This window comes from Podarcis tiliguerta (genome assembly GCF_965153285.1).
Source record: "Podarcis tiliguerta genome assembly, chromosome: 4".
Taxonomy (NCBI): domain Eukaryota; kingdom Metazoa; phylum Chordata; class Lepidosauria; order Squamata; family Lacertidae; genus Podarcis; species Podarcis tiliguerta.
The window spans coordinates 2,153,222-2,168,303 of NC_139537.1; the positions used below are offsets into that span (position 1 = coordinate 2,153,222).

General features: G+C 45.6%; 3 protein-coding genes across 3 annotated transcripts in view; 1 reads left to right on the top strand and 2 right to left on the bottom strand.

Moving 5' to 3' along the window:
• Window positions 1-15,082, bottom strand: part of LOC310675486 (uncharacterized protein) — a 448,115-nt gene that overhangs the window by 365,014 nt on the left and 68,019 nt on the right. The gene's annotated exons all lie outside the window — the stretch shown is intronic.
• The window catches only part of LOC310675501 (uncharacterized protein), a 176,103-nt gene that overhangs the window by 58,821 nt on the left and 102,200 nt on the right, over window positions 1-15,082 (bottom strand). The window lies entirely within an intron of this gene.
• LOC310676826 (uncharacterized protein) lies at window positions 970-8,663 on the top strand (the record flags this gene model as incomplete). Its single annotated transcript, XM_083439003.1, has 2 exons — window positions 970-1,907; window positions 7,652-8,663. 2 exons carry the CDS (start codon window positions 970-972, stop codon window positions 8,661-8,663), a joined length of 1,950 nt encoding a protein of 649 aa, XP_083295129.1.

Sequence of the window (15,082 nt, forward strand, 5' to 3'; positions counted from 1 at the left end):
TCAGCCCCACTCACCTCACAGAGTTTTTGTTGTGGGGGAGGAAGGGAAAGGAGAATGTTAGCCGCTTTGAGACTCCTGAAGGGGAGTGAAAGGCGGGATATCAAATCCAAACTCTTCTTCTTCTTCTTCTTCTTCTTCGTCTGTTAGTGGCCCTTAATCTGATTGCCCCTGCTATGAACCTAGCGACCTTTGCTGTTATCTGCTCATTTTGATCTGATAGAAGAAAGGACATTGTGGCAGCGTCCTGGGATGGTTAGTGCGAGTGGGGTGATGATCTCGTTCCTCAGGTCTTTGTAGAGAATACAGGACAGGAGGACGTGTGCTGCTGTTTTGGTGGTACCATCTCCACAGGGGCAAAGACATTTCTCAGGCAGGATCTTTTGGAATCAACCCTTGAGTACCGCAGATGGCAAAACATCCAGTCTTGCAAGTGTAAAAGCATGTCTGTATTTTGGGACAATAAGTTTGTGCAGATATGGGGCCAGAGAATCAAAATAGAGAGGTGGAAACTAAATATACCAAGGGCAGAATTTCCTTATAGTGGCCAGGTTGTTCTGATGCTCGATATCTTTTAGACGTTGACCAATTAGACTGCTTGCTTTAGTGGGGCCGGGCCCATAGTGAGTAGTTGTTGTGAGGATAGGCCACAAGAATGAAGTTTTTGATAGACGGTTTTAAGCCAGGCACTTTTATGGGAGTCTTGAAGTACTAGGGATAGTAAACCGGGGGGGATTTGAGTTTAGGCGGAGCCAGAAATTAAAAGTTCTTTGCCAAGTCCGTACTTCTACTAAAGGGACACTTGCCTCCAGTCTCAACAATGCGTTTGGGACGCATCATTAGAAACTTTGATTGCCTGTTCAGAATGACAATATAAGCTTTACAGAATCTGTAAAATCATTTCAGAACCTCTAATATTTATATCAATTTTCTTGCTCTTTAGAATCTTTCTAAGAAGAAAAACATCGGGGAATGATGTCCTCCATCACCAGCTCCAACGACAGCCTTGTGAGCCACCAAACCTTTGTCCTGATTGGCATCCCTGGGATGCAGGAGAAGAACTCTTGGGTGGCCTTCCCATTGTTTGTGCTCTACACCCTGACTCTGTTGGGAAACTTCACTGTCCTCTATGTCATCAAGATTGACCCAAGCCTCCATGAGCCCATGTACTTCTTCCTTTCCATGCTTGCCTGCTCGGATCTGGGCCTCTCCATGTCAACCATGCCAACAATGCTGAGCGTGTATTGGTTTGACTTCAGAGAAATCCCATTCAATGCCTGCATCAGCCAGATGTTCTTCATCCATACCTTTCAATGGATAGAGTCCGGCATTCTTGTGGCAATGGCATTTGATCGCTTGATTGCCATTCGTCATCCACTGAGATATAGATCACTTCTGCCAAATTCAGTAATTGTGAAAATAGGCATTGTCGTCTTGTCCAGAGGACTTTGCGTTATTTTCCCAATCCCTTTTCTTATTAAACGGCTCCCTTTCTGCCGATCCAATGTCCTTTCTCACTCCTACTGTCTCCACCAAGATGTCATGAAGTTAGCCTGTGCAGACACAAGAGTCAACGTCTTGTATGGTTTGACAGTAGTTATTTCCTCTTTAGGGTTGGATGTTGTGAGCATTCTTGTGTCATACGCCCTGATTCTGAGGACTGTTTTGACCATTGCCTCCCATCAAGAGTGTCTGAAGGCTTTGAACACCTGTGTGGCCCACATTGCTGCCATTTTGATTTTCTATGTGCCAATGATTGGCATCAGTATGGCACATCGATTTGGGAGACACCTTTCCCCCATTGTCCACATGCTGATGGCCAACATTTTTGTTGCTGTCCCCCCACTTCTCAATCCTGTTGTGTACAGCGTGAAGACCCAGCAGATCCGGGAAAGAATATGCAACGTTTTGCAATTAAAGAAAAGATGTTTCTTTCAAAGAAGGATTCTGTGATAAAGTGAAGAGAAAGGTATTTTATTTTTATGGACTGATGCATCCATCCCATGCTGATTCCATATCTGTTTAATAGCTGGCCTTTGTCCTTTTTTAATAATGAAACTTCCTAAACAATTCTGTACACTTCAGACCTTGATTTTAGGGCAGAGAAGAAAGTGAGGGAGGGGGGTCCCGTTTTCAATGCCCAAGGGGGTTCAAGTGGCTCCACTCCCAGATGCAGAGTTCAGCCACAGAAGGAGTCCGGTCACAGCACTCCAGCCACCTCTCAACTGGTCTCTTGCAATGTGATCTATGAGGGGCTTCAGCACAGTCCAGAAGTTGCAGCCGATTCCAAATTCAGCTGCATGCATTGTAAGTGGTGCTGCAGGAAGGGATCATGGAACACCAATCCTATGGGAACAGCTTGTTAGCCTGATTGCTGACGGGCCCAATTCAATGTGTTAACTTTAATGTACAAAGCGCTAAACAGATTGGGTCCCAACTGTGGGATTGTTGGCTTTTCGCAGTATAGTAGCGCAGAGAGCTTGCTGGGGAGAGCTTGCATTAAAAAGAAGGGACTCAAAAATAACTTAAACAAGGTTTTAATAAGAAAAACAAAAACTCCTTATACACCAAATACAACTACAAACAAACACGACCCAAACACCAACCCATCCCCAGGGTAAAATGGCAGAGCTAGGTGCTGCTCCTTATATACTGTGGCCAATTCCCAACACAGCTTAATCAATGCAACTCAGCAGCACCTGCTATGCCTCACAGCTGCAAGGCTGGATCTCATTAGTTTACTCTGGCCCTTGCTCCGGCCCCTTAAAGGTATACACATTGGGTGAAACAATGATGAACCTTTACATTTAAAGAAACAGTTCAACAGGGATATGCAGCTACAGTGGTATCCTCCTTGAGCATCTGTACGAGTGAGGGGTGGGTGGCCAAAACATTTTTCTTCCACCAGGCATTTGGCTGATTGTCATCCTATACAGAAGAAGAAGAAGAGTTTGGATTTGATATCCCGCCTTTCACTCCCTTTAAGGAGTCTCAAAGCGGCTAACATTCTCCTTTCCCTTCCTCCCCCACAACAAACACTCTGTGAGGTGAGTGGGGCTGAGAGACTGTGACTGGCCCAAGGTCACCCAGCAGCTGCATGTGGAGGAGCGGAGACGCGAACCCGGTTACCCAGATTACGTGACTACCGCTCTTAACCACTACACCACACTGGCTCACAGTGGCGTAGCATGGGGGGTGCAGGGGGGGTGCAGGGGGGCCCGGCCGCACTGGGCGCAACATCTGGGGGGGGGGGCGCACTCGTACTCGCAGCTCTCTGCTCCTACCTGGCTCACTCACTCTCTCTCACTGCAGTGCTGGCTGTGCGAATCCGGTCCGAGCCGCCGGGTCGCCGCCCACTGTGGAGGGGAGGGTGCCAGGCGTGTGGTGCGGTGCGGAGAGAGAGCGAGGGACTATCTGGGGGAGGGACAGTGCAGCGGGGGGGGGGCGCAAATTACTTGCCTTGCCCCGGGTGCTGACAACCCACGCTACGCCACTGATCCTATACCCTTCTAAATGTGTGTGTGTGTGTTTGGGTGTGTGTGCGTTATTGGTTTGTTTCTGTTTTTATTATGTATTTTTTGTACTTTATCTTTTTTTGTGAACCACCCTAGGATCTACGGATGAAATGTGCTATACAAATTTAATAAATAAAATAAAATAAAATAAAGCCAACATGCTTAAGTCTAATTACTGCACGAAGGGGTTAATACCATAGAGTAAACTATCCTGCTATGCCCACTTACCCTCACCTTGGGAGTAACTAGGTAATCAAGCCTCAAACAGCATGGCTCTCACCAGCCTCTTTTGAGTTCCAATCATTTAGGAAGTTTCACAACTTTGTAACTAAGCCAGGCTTTACTGCCTAGACAACCTTTTCAAGTTACAAGACAGGAGGTTCCAACTGAACATCAGGAAGAACTTCTGAGGGTAAGAGCTGTTCAACTGTGGAATGGTCTCCCTGGGGAAATTATGGACTCTCCTTCTTTGAAGGTTTTTAAGCAGAGTTTGGATGGCCACCTGTTGTGGGTGCTGTAGCTGAGATTGCAGAGGTTGGGGCCAGATGACCCTCAGGATCCCTTCCAACTCTCTCCTTCTTAATATATTATGTGTCTGCATCCCACCTCTCTGGTTTGATGGAAGATGGGAGCAGGGAGTGATCTCTTGAATGCCTCTGAGAGCAGAACTGCAGCTTCTTATGCAGAATCTGTGAAGATTTTCTAGTAATTGCTGTTGGGATTTCAGAGATGTCTTCCCACTGGGGTTCAGCTGTTTTCCGGCAGTTCAGAGGCAGGTTGGTTCCCTGCAGGAAAGCAGTTTTTCTATCGTGCTTAATGCCATAAAAAGCAGAGACAGAGTCCATATAGGATCAGCAAAGGCAGGCTCAGTGTCCACCATGGGAGAACTCTTTTCAGGTTTATGGGTTGTCCTATAGAGTCAGGTAAGTGCAAAGGTCTTCCCCAATCATGAGGCCATGAGATGATGGAGATGGTTTCTATTTGGTTCTGATTCTTTTACCAGGTTTTATTTTATAGTGTTTTAAGGTGGGGGAGCATATCTCAATCAGAGGCCTTTTTGCTTATTGGTATTTCAATATGAGCATTAAGATAATAAGAGGAGACTGAGAGGCGATATAATGGCCACCTTCAGATATCTGAAGGGTTGCCACATGGAAGATGGAACAAGCTTGTTTTCTGCTGCTTCAGAGTGTGAGACCCGGGTGGATGGATTCAAACAACAAGAAAGAAGATTCTGGTTCAACATTCCAAAGAACTTTCTTAGTGTAAGAGCTGTTCAGCAGTGGAACAGTCTCCCTCAGAAGATGGTGGGCTCCCCTTTCTTGAAGGTTCTCCAGCAGAGGTTAGGTGGCCACCTGTCAGGGATTCTTTAGGTGGAACCACACTGAAAATGCTGCAATTCATCCTGGGCAGGCCAGAGAGAGGCTGGCATTTAATTTGATTTCATATTGGAAGGAGGTTTTGCACCATTCAGGAAAACAACTGGCTTCCTGAAACAGGAGCCCATACGTTGGAGTTGTATTGCTCTGCTCTTGGGTTTTTGTTGGGGGGGGGTGAGGTCCACTGTCCTGGGGTACTGAGGACAATGACAGCCATAAACAATGGTAAAACAATCTTCTACATTTTATTTATTCATTTGTCTCTTTGATTTCTGGTGCTGGGGTGGGCTACAACAATAAAATATACAATTATCAAGCGCATAGAACAATTTCAGCCATAAAACAAGAAAACTGTGGAAACAGTTGCAAACAGTTCCATATGTAAAAGATTTTTTAAAATCCCAATATAAATACCATACAAACATTTAAGAAGTATTCCGTTTATAAAACTGGTAAAAGCAGTTCTAATGCAGTTGCAGACAGGGATTGAGACGTCCACTTGAAAGGCTTGTTGGAAGAGGAGGGTTTTCAGCAGGTGGAGGAAAGACAACAGAGACACCATCACACCAAAGGTCAGGTGCCTGCATAGATCAGTCAGTGCTCTGTCAACCGGGTCCAGAAGCCAATTCTTCCAGCCTTTCACAATCTTTTTGCACTGGGTTAGATCCTTCTGCTCCATCTTTTCCACAGACGATTTTATGCCGCTCTTGTTTTTATTTGGATATCTGCAGATGGTCAGTATTTCCTGAGAGTGAGTCAAACATCAATAGGAGTATGGCATCTAGATCAAGGGAAGTAATCGTGCCACTGTATTCTGCTCTGGTCAGACCTCACCTGGAGTACTGTGTCCAGTTCTGGGCACCACACTTCAAGAAGGAAACTGACAAACTGGAGCGTGTCCAGAGGAGGGCAACCAAAATGGTCAAAGGCCTGGAAACGATGCCTTATGAGGAACGGCTAAGGGAGCTGGGCATGTTTAGCCTGGAGAAGAGGAGGTTAAGGGGTGATATGATAGCCATGTTCAAATATATAAAAGGATGTCACATAGAGGAGGGAGAAAGGTTGTTTTCTGCTGCTCCAGAGAAGCGGACACGGAGCAATGGATCCAAACTACAAGAAAGAAGATTCCACCTAAACATTAGGAAGAACTTCCTGACAGTAAGAGCTGTTTGACAGTGGAATTTGCTGCCAAGGAGTGTGGTGGAGTCTCCTTCTTTGGAGGTCTTTAAGCAGAGGCTTGACAACCATATGTCAGGAGTGGTCTGATGGTGTTTCCTGCTTGGCAGGGGGTTGGACTCGATGGCCCTTGTGGTCTCTTCCAACTCTATGATTCTATGAAACACACATCAAAGATTTAGGTTTACACATTTAAAGTGGATTAAATCCACTTTTCCTTGCAGTTTGGGAGGTTGCCCACATGGGAGGTGCTGGAACTGAGTTGCTGTGACTTCCCCCTGGGAAAAAAGGCTTTGCTAAAGTATGATGCCTCTCACAAGAACAAGTGCACTCCCTGGTTTCCAGCTGATGAAATTTCACATTTTTAATTCCACATCCAGCTGAGAGCCATTTGGTGGAAAAGGAGAAGGTTGGCCATCTTAGAGCCCTCAACCCCTGGGTCGCTCTTCCTCAGATAATTCTTGAAGCAGGGGCAATAATAAGCTTTAGATGCCTCTTAAACATGAAGGTTTCCTTGACCCTAACTCTTAATATGAATTATTTTCTTTTGTAAGAGAGCCAGTGTGGTGTAGTGGTTAAGAGTGGTGGACTCGTAATCTGGGGAACCGGGTTCGATTCCCCGCTCCTCCACATGCAGCTGCTGGGTGACCTTGGGCCAGTCACACTTCTCTGAAGTCTCTCAGCCCCACTCACCTCACAGAGTGTTTGTTGTGGGGGCCACTTTGAGACTCCTGAAGGGGTGTGAAAGGCGGGATATCAAATCCAAACTCTTCTTCTTCTTCTTCTTCTTCTTCTTCTTCTTCTTCTTCTTCTTCTTCTTCTTCTCAGTTTGTTATATCCTCTGCAAGAAAATCTGTTTTCTCATTCAGTGATGTTTTTCTATAGAAATGATAAATCAATCAATATTCTACCCACTGATTTCAGTCTCTGGTCATATCCGGTCACATCCCTCTTGCCCACTGGGTAGGGCTGCAAAATGAAGGAGCTCAGTTTCAAGGTGTCTTCTCAAAAGAGAAGGAGGTGAGGAGAGACATGTGGCCTCTTCTTTCCTTTTACTGTTATGCACTCAGTCATTAAGGCATATCCTATCTAACTCAACAACTGAACTGTGATTCTTATGTCTACTTTGCTGATGAGAAACTGAGAGATGGTGAATTTGCAAAAGCCACACTTTTTGACCTCCACAGCCAATATTCAGCAATAACTCTTTGGGAGTCTCTTGGACTCAAAAACAGTATAGCTGCCCAGGCCACACATTGCAATGTCTAGTACTCAAGAATGATAATAATTTGGGGATCTTTTTTACATAAAAAGGTATAAGTGATTTAGGCAATGAGTTAAATAATGAAATTCACACTGGTGGGAGTTGGAAGATTTGGGGGAATGGGTTTCCGTATAGAGTCTGGGTGTTGCTTAGCCAGGGAAGAAGGAGCATTCGGGACTGTTCTTCCTTCTTTGGAGGGTCTAACACAACATTTTGTGTTGGAGAAAACTAAGAAATTTGTGCCTGCTTAGAATAACAATAGAACCTTTACAAAATCTGTGAAATAATGCCAGAATCTCTAATATACAGATCAATTTTAGGACTTCTCCAAGTCCTTTCACCAAACGCTCTTGTGGAATGATGTCCTCCATCACCAGATTCAACGACAGCCTTGTGAGCCACCAAACCTTTGTCCTGATTGGCATCCCTGGGATGCAGGAGAAGAACTCTTGGGTGGCCTTCCCATTGTTTGTGCTCTACTCCCTGACTCTGCTTGGGAATTTCACGATCCTCTATGTCATCAAGACTGACCAAAGCCTTCATGAGCCCATGTACTTCTTCCTTTGCATGCTTGCCTGCTCGGATCTGGCCCTGTGCATGTCCACCATGCCAACAATGCTGGGGGTCTATTGGTTTGACTCCAGAGAAATCCCATTCAATGCCTGCATCAGCCAGATGTTCTTCATCCATGCATTACAAGCAATAGAGTCTGGCATTCTTGTGGCAATGGCTTTTGACCGCTTGATTGCCATCCGTGATCCACTGAGATACAAATCACTTCTACCGAATTCAGTCATTGCAAAAATAGGTATCGCTATCTTGTCCAGAGGTTCCTGTGTCTGCTTCCCATTCCCATTTCTCATTAAACGGCTCCCTTTCTGCAGATCCAATGTCCTTTCTCACTCCTACTGTCTCCACCAAGATACCATGAAGTTAGCCTGCGCAGGCATAAAAGTCAACATCATATATGGCTTGATTATAGTCATGTGCAGTATAATGCTGGATGTTCTGATCATTCTTGTATCTTATATTCTGATCCTGAAGACAGTTTTGAGCATTGCTTCTCGAAAAGAATGTCTGAAAGCTCTCAACACCTGTGTGGCCCACATTTCTGCCATCTTGATCTTCTACATCCCAATGATTGGCATCAGTGTGGCACATCGATATGGGAAGCACCTTTCCCCCATTGTCCACATGCTGATGGCCAACATATTTGTTGCTGTCCCACCACTTCTCAATCCCATTGTGTACAGTGTGAAGACCCCGCAGATTCGGCAAAGGATATGCAACATTTTGCAATTAAAGAAAAGATACAGTGGTACCTCGAGTTAAGTACTTAATTCATTCCGGAGGTCCGTTCTTAACCTGAAACTGTTCTTAACCTGAAGCACCACTTTAGCTAATGGGGCCTCCTGCTGTCACTGCACCACCGGTGCACGATTTCTGTTCTCATCCTGAAGCAAAGTTCTTAACCTGAGGTACTATTTCTGCGTTAGGGGAGTCTGTAACCTGAAGCGTATGTAACCTGAAGTGTATGTAACCCAAGGTACCACTGTATATCTTTCGAAGAAGAATTCTATGACAAAGGGAAGAGAAAATTGTTTTGTTCTTAGTAATAGATGGATTCATCACATGCTGCTTTTGTATCCAATTAATAACTGATCTTCATCCTTTTTCCTATGTGTATTTTTTTTAATGTCCTAAACAATTCTGCTCACTATACACAAGCACACACAGAGACAGAAACACAAAAATTTCCATACAAAGATTTGGGATTGCATTATCTTGTCAATTTTCCTTCTGATAAGTTTTTTCCCATGAAACAAAGGGCTTTCTCCATAATATTTATATCTATATCTGTATTGAGTTGCAAATTCATCTTCTTGAAAGGGTGGTGTCCCCTTCTCTTAATGGGGCAGAGAACCGAAGAATGTAAATGGAACTCTCCAGGAAAACTGCACCGGGGAAATGGATTCTGTTACTTATAGCTCTGCTTGGATTATATCATACTTTCTATGATGCTGAACCTGTGCTGGACAGCAGAAGACATTTGTGATGTATCATTTGATGCTTGTGTTCTGATTTGAAGATTTCTTCCAGTAAAAGTTTGACAATGCTTGGACAATACTTCATTTCCAAAGGAGTCAGTTCTTCTGCTTCCAGTTGCTTCAGACTGCACAATATTAATATATGCAACAATTTCTACTTATGAGGCAGTCTGAGGGATGCTTTCTGTCTTTAATCGCCCAACTCACCCTTTTAATGTTATGTAGAGCAGCCAGTAACTGGATGGTTAGATGGGTAGAAAGCCTTCTAATCTGGTCCCAGGAAGTGAAGGTATTTCTTGATCTGCCTTCCTAGGTAAATAGCCAAAAAAGAAAAAGATGGCTAGCCTCATGTAGGAACATTTGTATAGCACATTAATAGCAAAGTAACTGACGCAGAACTGTGTGTTTGCCTATTTGCTATCAAACCCAATTCAAGGTGTTCACTTTAACTTACAAAGCAGTTTTGAGCATTGCATCCCATGAAGAATGTTTCAGGGCTCTGAACACCTGTGTCACCCACATTTCTGCCATCTTGATTTTCTACATCCCAATGCTTGATGTCCCATTGGTACATCAATTTGGGAGACATCTGCCCCCTATTGTTCACATACTGATGGTCAACATCTTTCTTGCAGTCCCTCCGCATCTTAATCCTGTTGTGTACAGGGTGAAGACCCAGCAGATTTGGCAAAGGACTGCAACATATTGCAGTTCAAAAGAAGTAGGGGCTGATATTTCTCCCAAAGGAGAATCCTGCCATAAGAGGAAGATAAAGTGTCAATATTTATCCCTATGGAGTACCCATCCAGCCTGTGTCATTTCTGTATCTGTTTGCCTGTTCACCAAGACGGCACACTTCGTGCCTTGTAGGGGACTTCAGACAGCCCAAGAAACATCACAGCTCATGTAGATCATGTATTCAAGTTGCACGGCCTCCCACTACAGATTGCGTCTGATAGGGGAACCCAGTTCACCTGCAGTTCTGGAAGAAGCTTGTGCAGCTTCTCAAAGTGGAGTTGTGTCTTGCCTTGGCCTGGCATCCAGAAACTAATGGAGAGTTGGAAAGGATCAATGCCACATTGCAGTGCCTACGTTGCTATTTGAACTACCAAAATGATGATTGGGTATCCAATTATAACAATAATAATAATTTATTATTTATACCCCACCCATCTGGCTGAGTTTCCCCAGCCACTCTGGGTGGCTCCCAATCAAGTGTTAAAAACAGTACAGCGTTACATATTAACCAGTGCGACCAAGGCAGTTTCAAGTCCCATGTTGAGGCCTGAATCCCGTCTGGAAGGGATCCAAATGGTCCGCTTCCTCCAGGCTGCTTGGAGTTGTTCAGCAACCACTTGCTCAATCACCTTGCCCAAGAATGGTAAATTTCAGGCTCCAACTACCTGTATCTATGAAGATTACCCTGTCTTCCACAGATCAGTTTTGTTGCCTGTCATAAAATCTAAACACCGGGATGTGAAGAAAGAAGTTGCAATACCTAATTGCGTGGAAGGGGTATGGTCTTGAAGAAAGATCATGGGAGTATGCAGAACATATCCAGAACCCTAAATGTGAGAATCCCTCCTTTGCAGCTTCCAGGCGATCCATTCCAGAGGTGGAAATAAGCCACGAGATCCTTAAACACACAGTGAGAGGCAGAGGGAGACTGTTTCAGACTGCCAGAAGTCTGCTGAATACCACAAGGAGGAGATCTCTGCAATCCCAGCAGCAGTTGCTAGGGGGGCCTCTAAGGTCCTGTGCAAGGACCTGAAGTTTGCTCTCGGGGAAATGTTCCAGCAATCAACTCTGCATTTCTTTCTATCATGGTGGAAGGCGAGGGAGATGTAGCCAGCAGCCCTTTGCTCTGAAGTCCCACCATGGCCTGGGGGTCCCAAGGAGCCCATCATTCTAGGTCTTGTCACAATTGCAATGGCAACATGCATAGTGCAGAACACAGAAAGGAGCTGTTACTTTCCCAGTTGATTTGCTACCCAGATTAGACCGGCAGGCCAGGACTGAAGATATTGGTTAGGGTTTATAGTAGTTATGAGGAGAGACTGTGCATCCACCATAGCAGGGGTCCTCAAACTTTTTAAACAGGGGGCTGGTTCACTGTTCCTCAAACACTGTCAGGGGCCGGACTATAGTTTTTTTTAAAAAATGTGTATTTATGAGGAAGTCACTCCCCTATTTTTTACTCAGGAGTAAACCCGTTGACATGAGTGGCCATGCCTAACCCGGGTCCATTCATTCCAGTGGGCCTGACCTCTGTGTAAAAGTGAAGTTGACATCACACCCCACCAGAGCACAACAACTCCTGGGTAAGTATGCACCATGCAATGGTCACAACAATATGGTGGCAAGGTCTCTCTGTGTGTGCGTAATCGCTGGCCCTCTGCAAGCACCACACAAATCTTCTTGCAGCAATCATCCCCTCCACTTTGCATGCTCCTCTTCACTGTGGGGAACCGGAGAGCAGCCCCTCGCCTGAGGCCCAAGCCCAGTTACCTGTAATGGCGGTGCCTCTTTCTTCCTCATATCCCACCCTCCCGGAAAGGGGCCGTGGCCGGTGCAGCAGCATCGGGGAGTAGGAGAAGCAGCAGCAGCAGGAGCAGCAATGTCAGAGGTAGGAGGAGAAGGAGGAGGCCGAAGGAAAGCCAGAGGCCCTTGCCAAGCATGCACCGTTGCCATGGGGAAAGCCCTGCTCAGGTCCTGGGGGCGGCAGTGCCACCTCCGCTCTGCTCCATGCTGTCGCCTCCCCTGCGCGCAAATCCAAATGCCGAGGCTTTGAATTGGCTGCAGGAGCATCGCCACCCGCCCAGAAGCCATGCCAGCATAGCGGAAGTCAGTCCCTGTGCGGTGAGGCATCCGCAGAGCACAGGGACTGACAAAGCGGGTGGCAGGGACCACGGCCCAGATTTATGAGCCTAGGGGGCTGCATCCAGCCCCCGGGCCATAGTTTGCTGACCCCTGCACCATAGTTATACCACTGGGAGTAACTACCCATGCAGTATAAGGAAATGTCATGTGAACTATCACAATGCTTGAGAGATCACATAGCCATCTTCCAAGGTTCAAAGTGCAGGTTGAATAGAGGTGATGGGGCAAATTTGTCTTCTACAGCTCTAGAGGGCAGGACCAGAACCAAAAAGTTCAAAGTGCATGAAATTTAGATGAAACATGAGAAAGATGTTGTGACAGCAGTGCAGTGAGGGCTTCACTTCTTCAATGAATCCAGGTGAGAGATGGGTGGTGATGCAGCAGCAGGAAAGACTGTTTTATACTCTCATGTAGTTGAGGCTGGTAAAATATTGATATGACCTCAAGTGACCTGTTAAGTTCTTTGCTTTGAAAGTAGGCAAAGTTTCACTCTATGGTACACATTCCAGCTGAGCTTCTAATATTGTGTTTTTAAACACCTCCCTCTTGACTTTGCCTTTTAACTTGCTTTTTTCTCACCACCAATTCCCTCATTTTGGGGAAATGTCCTCTTCTGAAGTCAAATGTGACCATGTTGGGTTTCCCCCATTGCTCTGTCCCAGCTCCTGCCAAACATGCAGTTTGAAAGCATGCCAAAAAGTGCAAGTAGATAAATAGGTACCACTGCGGCAGGAAGGTAATTGACGTTTCTGTGCGTTCTGGCTTCTGTCATGGTGTCCCATTGTGCCAGAAGCAGTTTAGTCATGCTGGCCACATGACCCGGAAAGCTGTTTGCAGACAAACGCCGGCTCCCTCGGCCTGAAAGCGAGATGAGCACCGCAACCCCATTTGAGTGGACTTAACCAGGGGGTCCTATACCTTTTTGCATCCTAAGTGCTGCAAGCATCTAGAAACCATTTTTGTTAGAAAGCAAGGGGAGAAAGAACCAGGGGTCTCCTTGAACCTCATCACAAAAAATTAGCAAATATGAGTTGGAGGAATCTCTGCTTGTACAGATTCTAGGCATGCAGTCTAATTTGCCTGTCCCCATTGCAATCCAAGCACAGCCCTTCATATGTCGAATGAGGAGGCTCACTCCAAATTGTGGAACTACTCGGAATCCTCCCCCATCCCTACTTTGCTGCGATGTGTGTGACTCCAAAACTTTTAGAGGTAGACCCCCCCCCCTCAGGGTTGAACGGCTCAATCTTCCCTCAGTTTCTCATGGCAAAGATGGCTTCCATTTAAGCCAGCTCCCCTGCCCGCCCTCCTTCACTCCACCCTCTTTTGGTCTTCCTCCCACCCCCCACAAAACTAGCCAAACATTTGTAATAAGGTCTAAAACTTGAGGCTCCCCAAGATCCTCAAGGAGGTGTGATATCTCAGCATGAAGGGTTGCTGGTAAGGAAGGGCATAGGTGTTGTTCCAGAAAGTATGGATTGGATAGGTTCACTTTTGAATGCGAACAGAATCAGATTTCTCCCCCATTTGGGCACATCTCCTTTGTCTATCCTTATGAAAGAGAGGAGCACACACAAGATCTCCAGAACGTCTGGCCCAGAGCTGAACTCAAGGACCTTGCCCAGGAGCTTTAGAGATTTCTGAGTAATTGCCACCAGGTTTTCAGAGATCTCCTTCCTCTGAGACAAAGCAGTTTTCTGGCAGTTTTCAGACAGCCTCACTCCCAGAGGGGAAACGTTTTTACCATAATTGTCAACGTCATAAAAAAGCACAGGGATAATCTCTCCTGGAACAGCAAAGGCAGGCTTAGTGTTTGCTGCTGCGGAAAACGTGTCACATAGACCATGCCATAAAGTCAGGTATGTGCAAAGCGCTGTTTGAGAAAAAAAACATTTTGATCAGTTCCAGCTGGTCGCTGACCATTTCATTTTTAAGTCTTTGCTTTAGAGCTTCGTGGATTTAGAGCTTCTTTGGCATTTCTGCCAAAGAAGGTAGGCTTCCGAAAACCTTTTGCGAAATGGCAGAAAATCTGAATTTAATAGATATTTGGAGAAATAAACATTTATTAGATAGGGAATTCACGTTTTATTCACATGTGCATGGAAGTAGTGCCAGAAATGATGCCATCTGGATATCTAAAGAATTGGAATTAATAGTAAGAAAAATAGAAATAAAACCAAGAACATTATCGGACCATAACCCATTATTAATGGAGTCACTGGATACTTCTAAATAGTAGTATAAGAATAGTCTAACAACCTGTTCCCAGTAGAAGGAAGAGAAGTGTCAAAGAGGTCACCAAGTCCGCTCACAGACTGATATATGCACCTGGGATGCCAGGTGGGTCCAACAGGAAGGATGCTTGTGGAAACTTCACCTGTGGAGCCTAGATGCTTCAACGGCAAGGTGTGTTTAAGGAACGCTCTGTGGGTGGCCCCTCAAGAAGGATTGGTTTGGGATGTTTAGATTTATCAGCTCCCAGTTCAGACCTACAGCCACTACACAAATCAGTGGTGGAGGGAGGGTCCCAGTTTCCCTTTCAGCTCAATCAAACTGGCTTTAGGATCCTTGAGCTACACAAGTGATGCTAAACTCCTGTCAGGCTGCAGAATAGAGTGGAAGAAAAGCAGGGCTGCCCCACTGATTTGCTGAAAGACCAGCTCCCATCCGTTCTCCACAAGAGAGGCTGAGTAGACATTCCAACAGGCTGCCGCAGGTAGTCAGTGCAAGAACTGTAGCTTTAAGCGTGGAATAGCTTCTTCTGCTTCCCTCCCCAAGCATTTCTCTGTCAAATCATTTTATATAGAAACCTAAGAGCAGAAA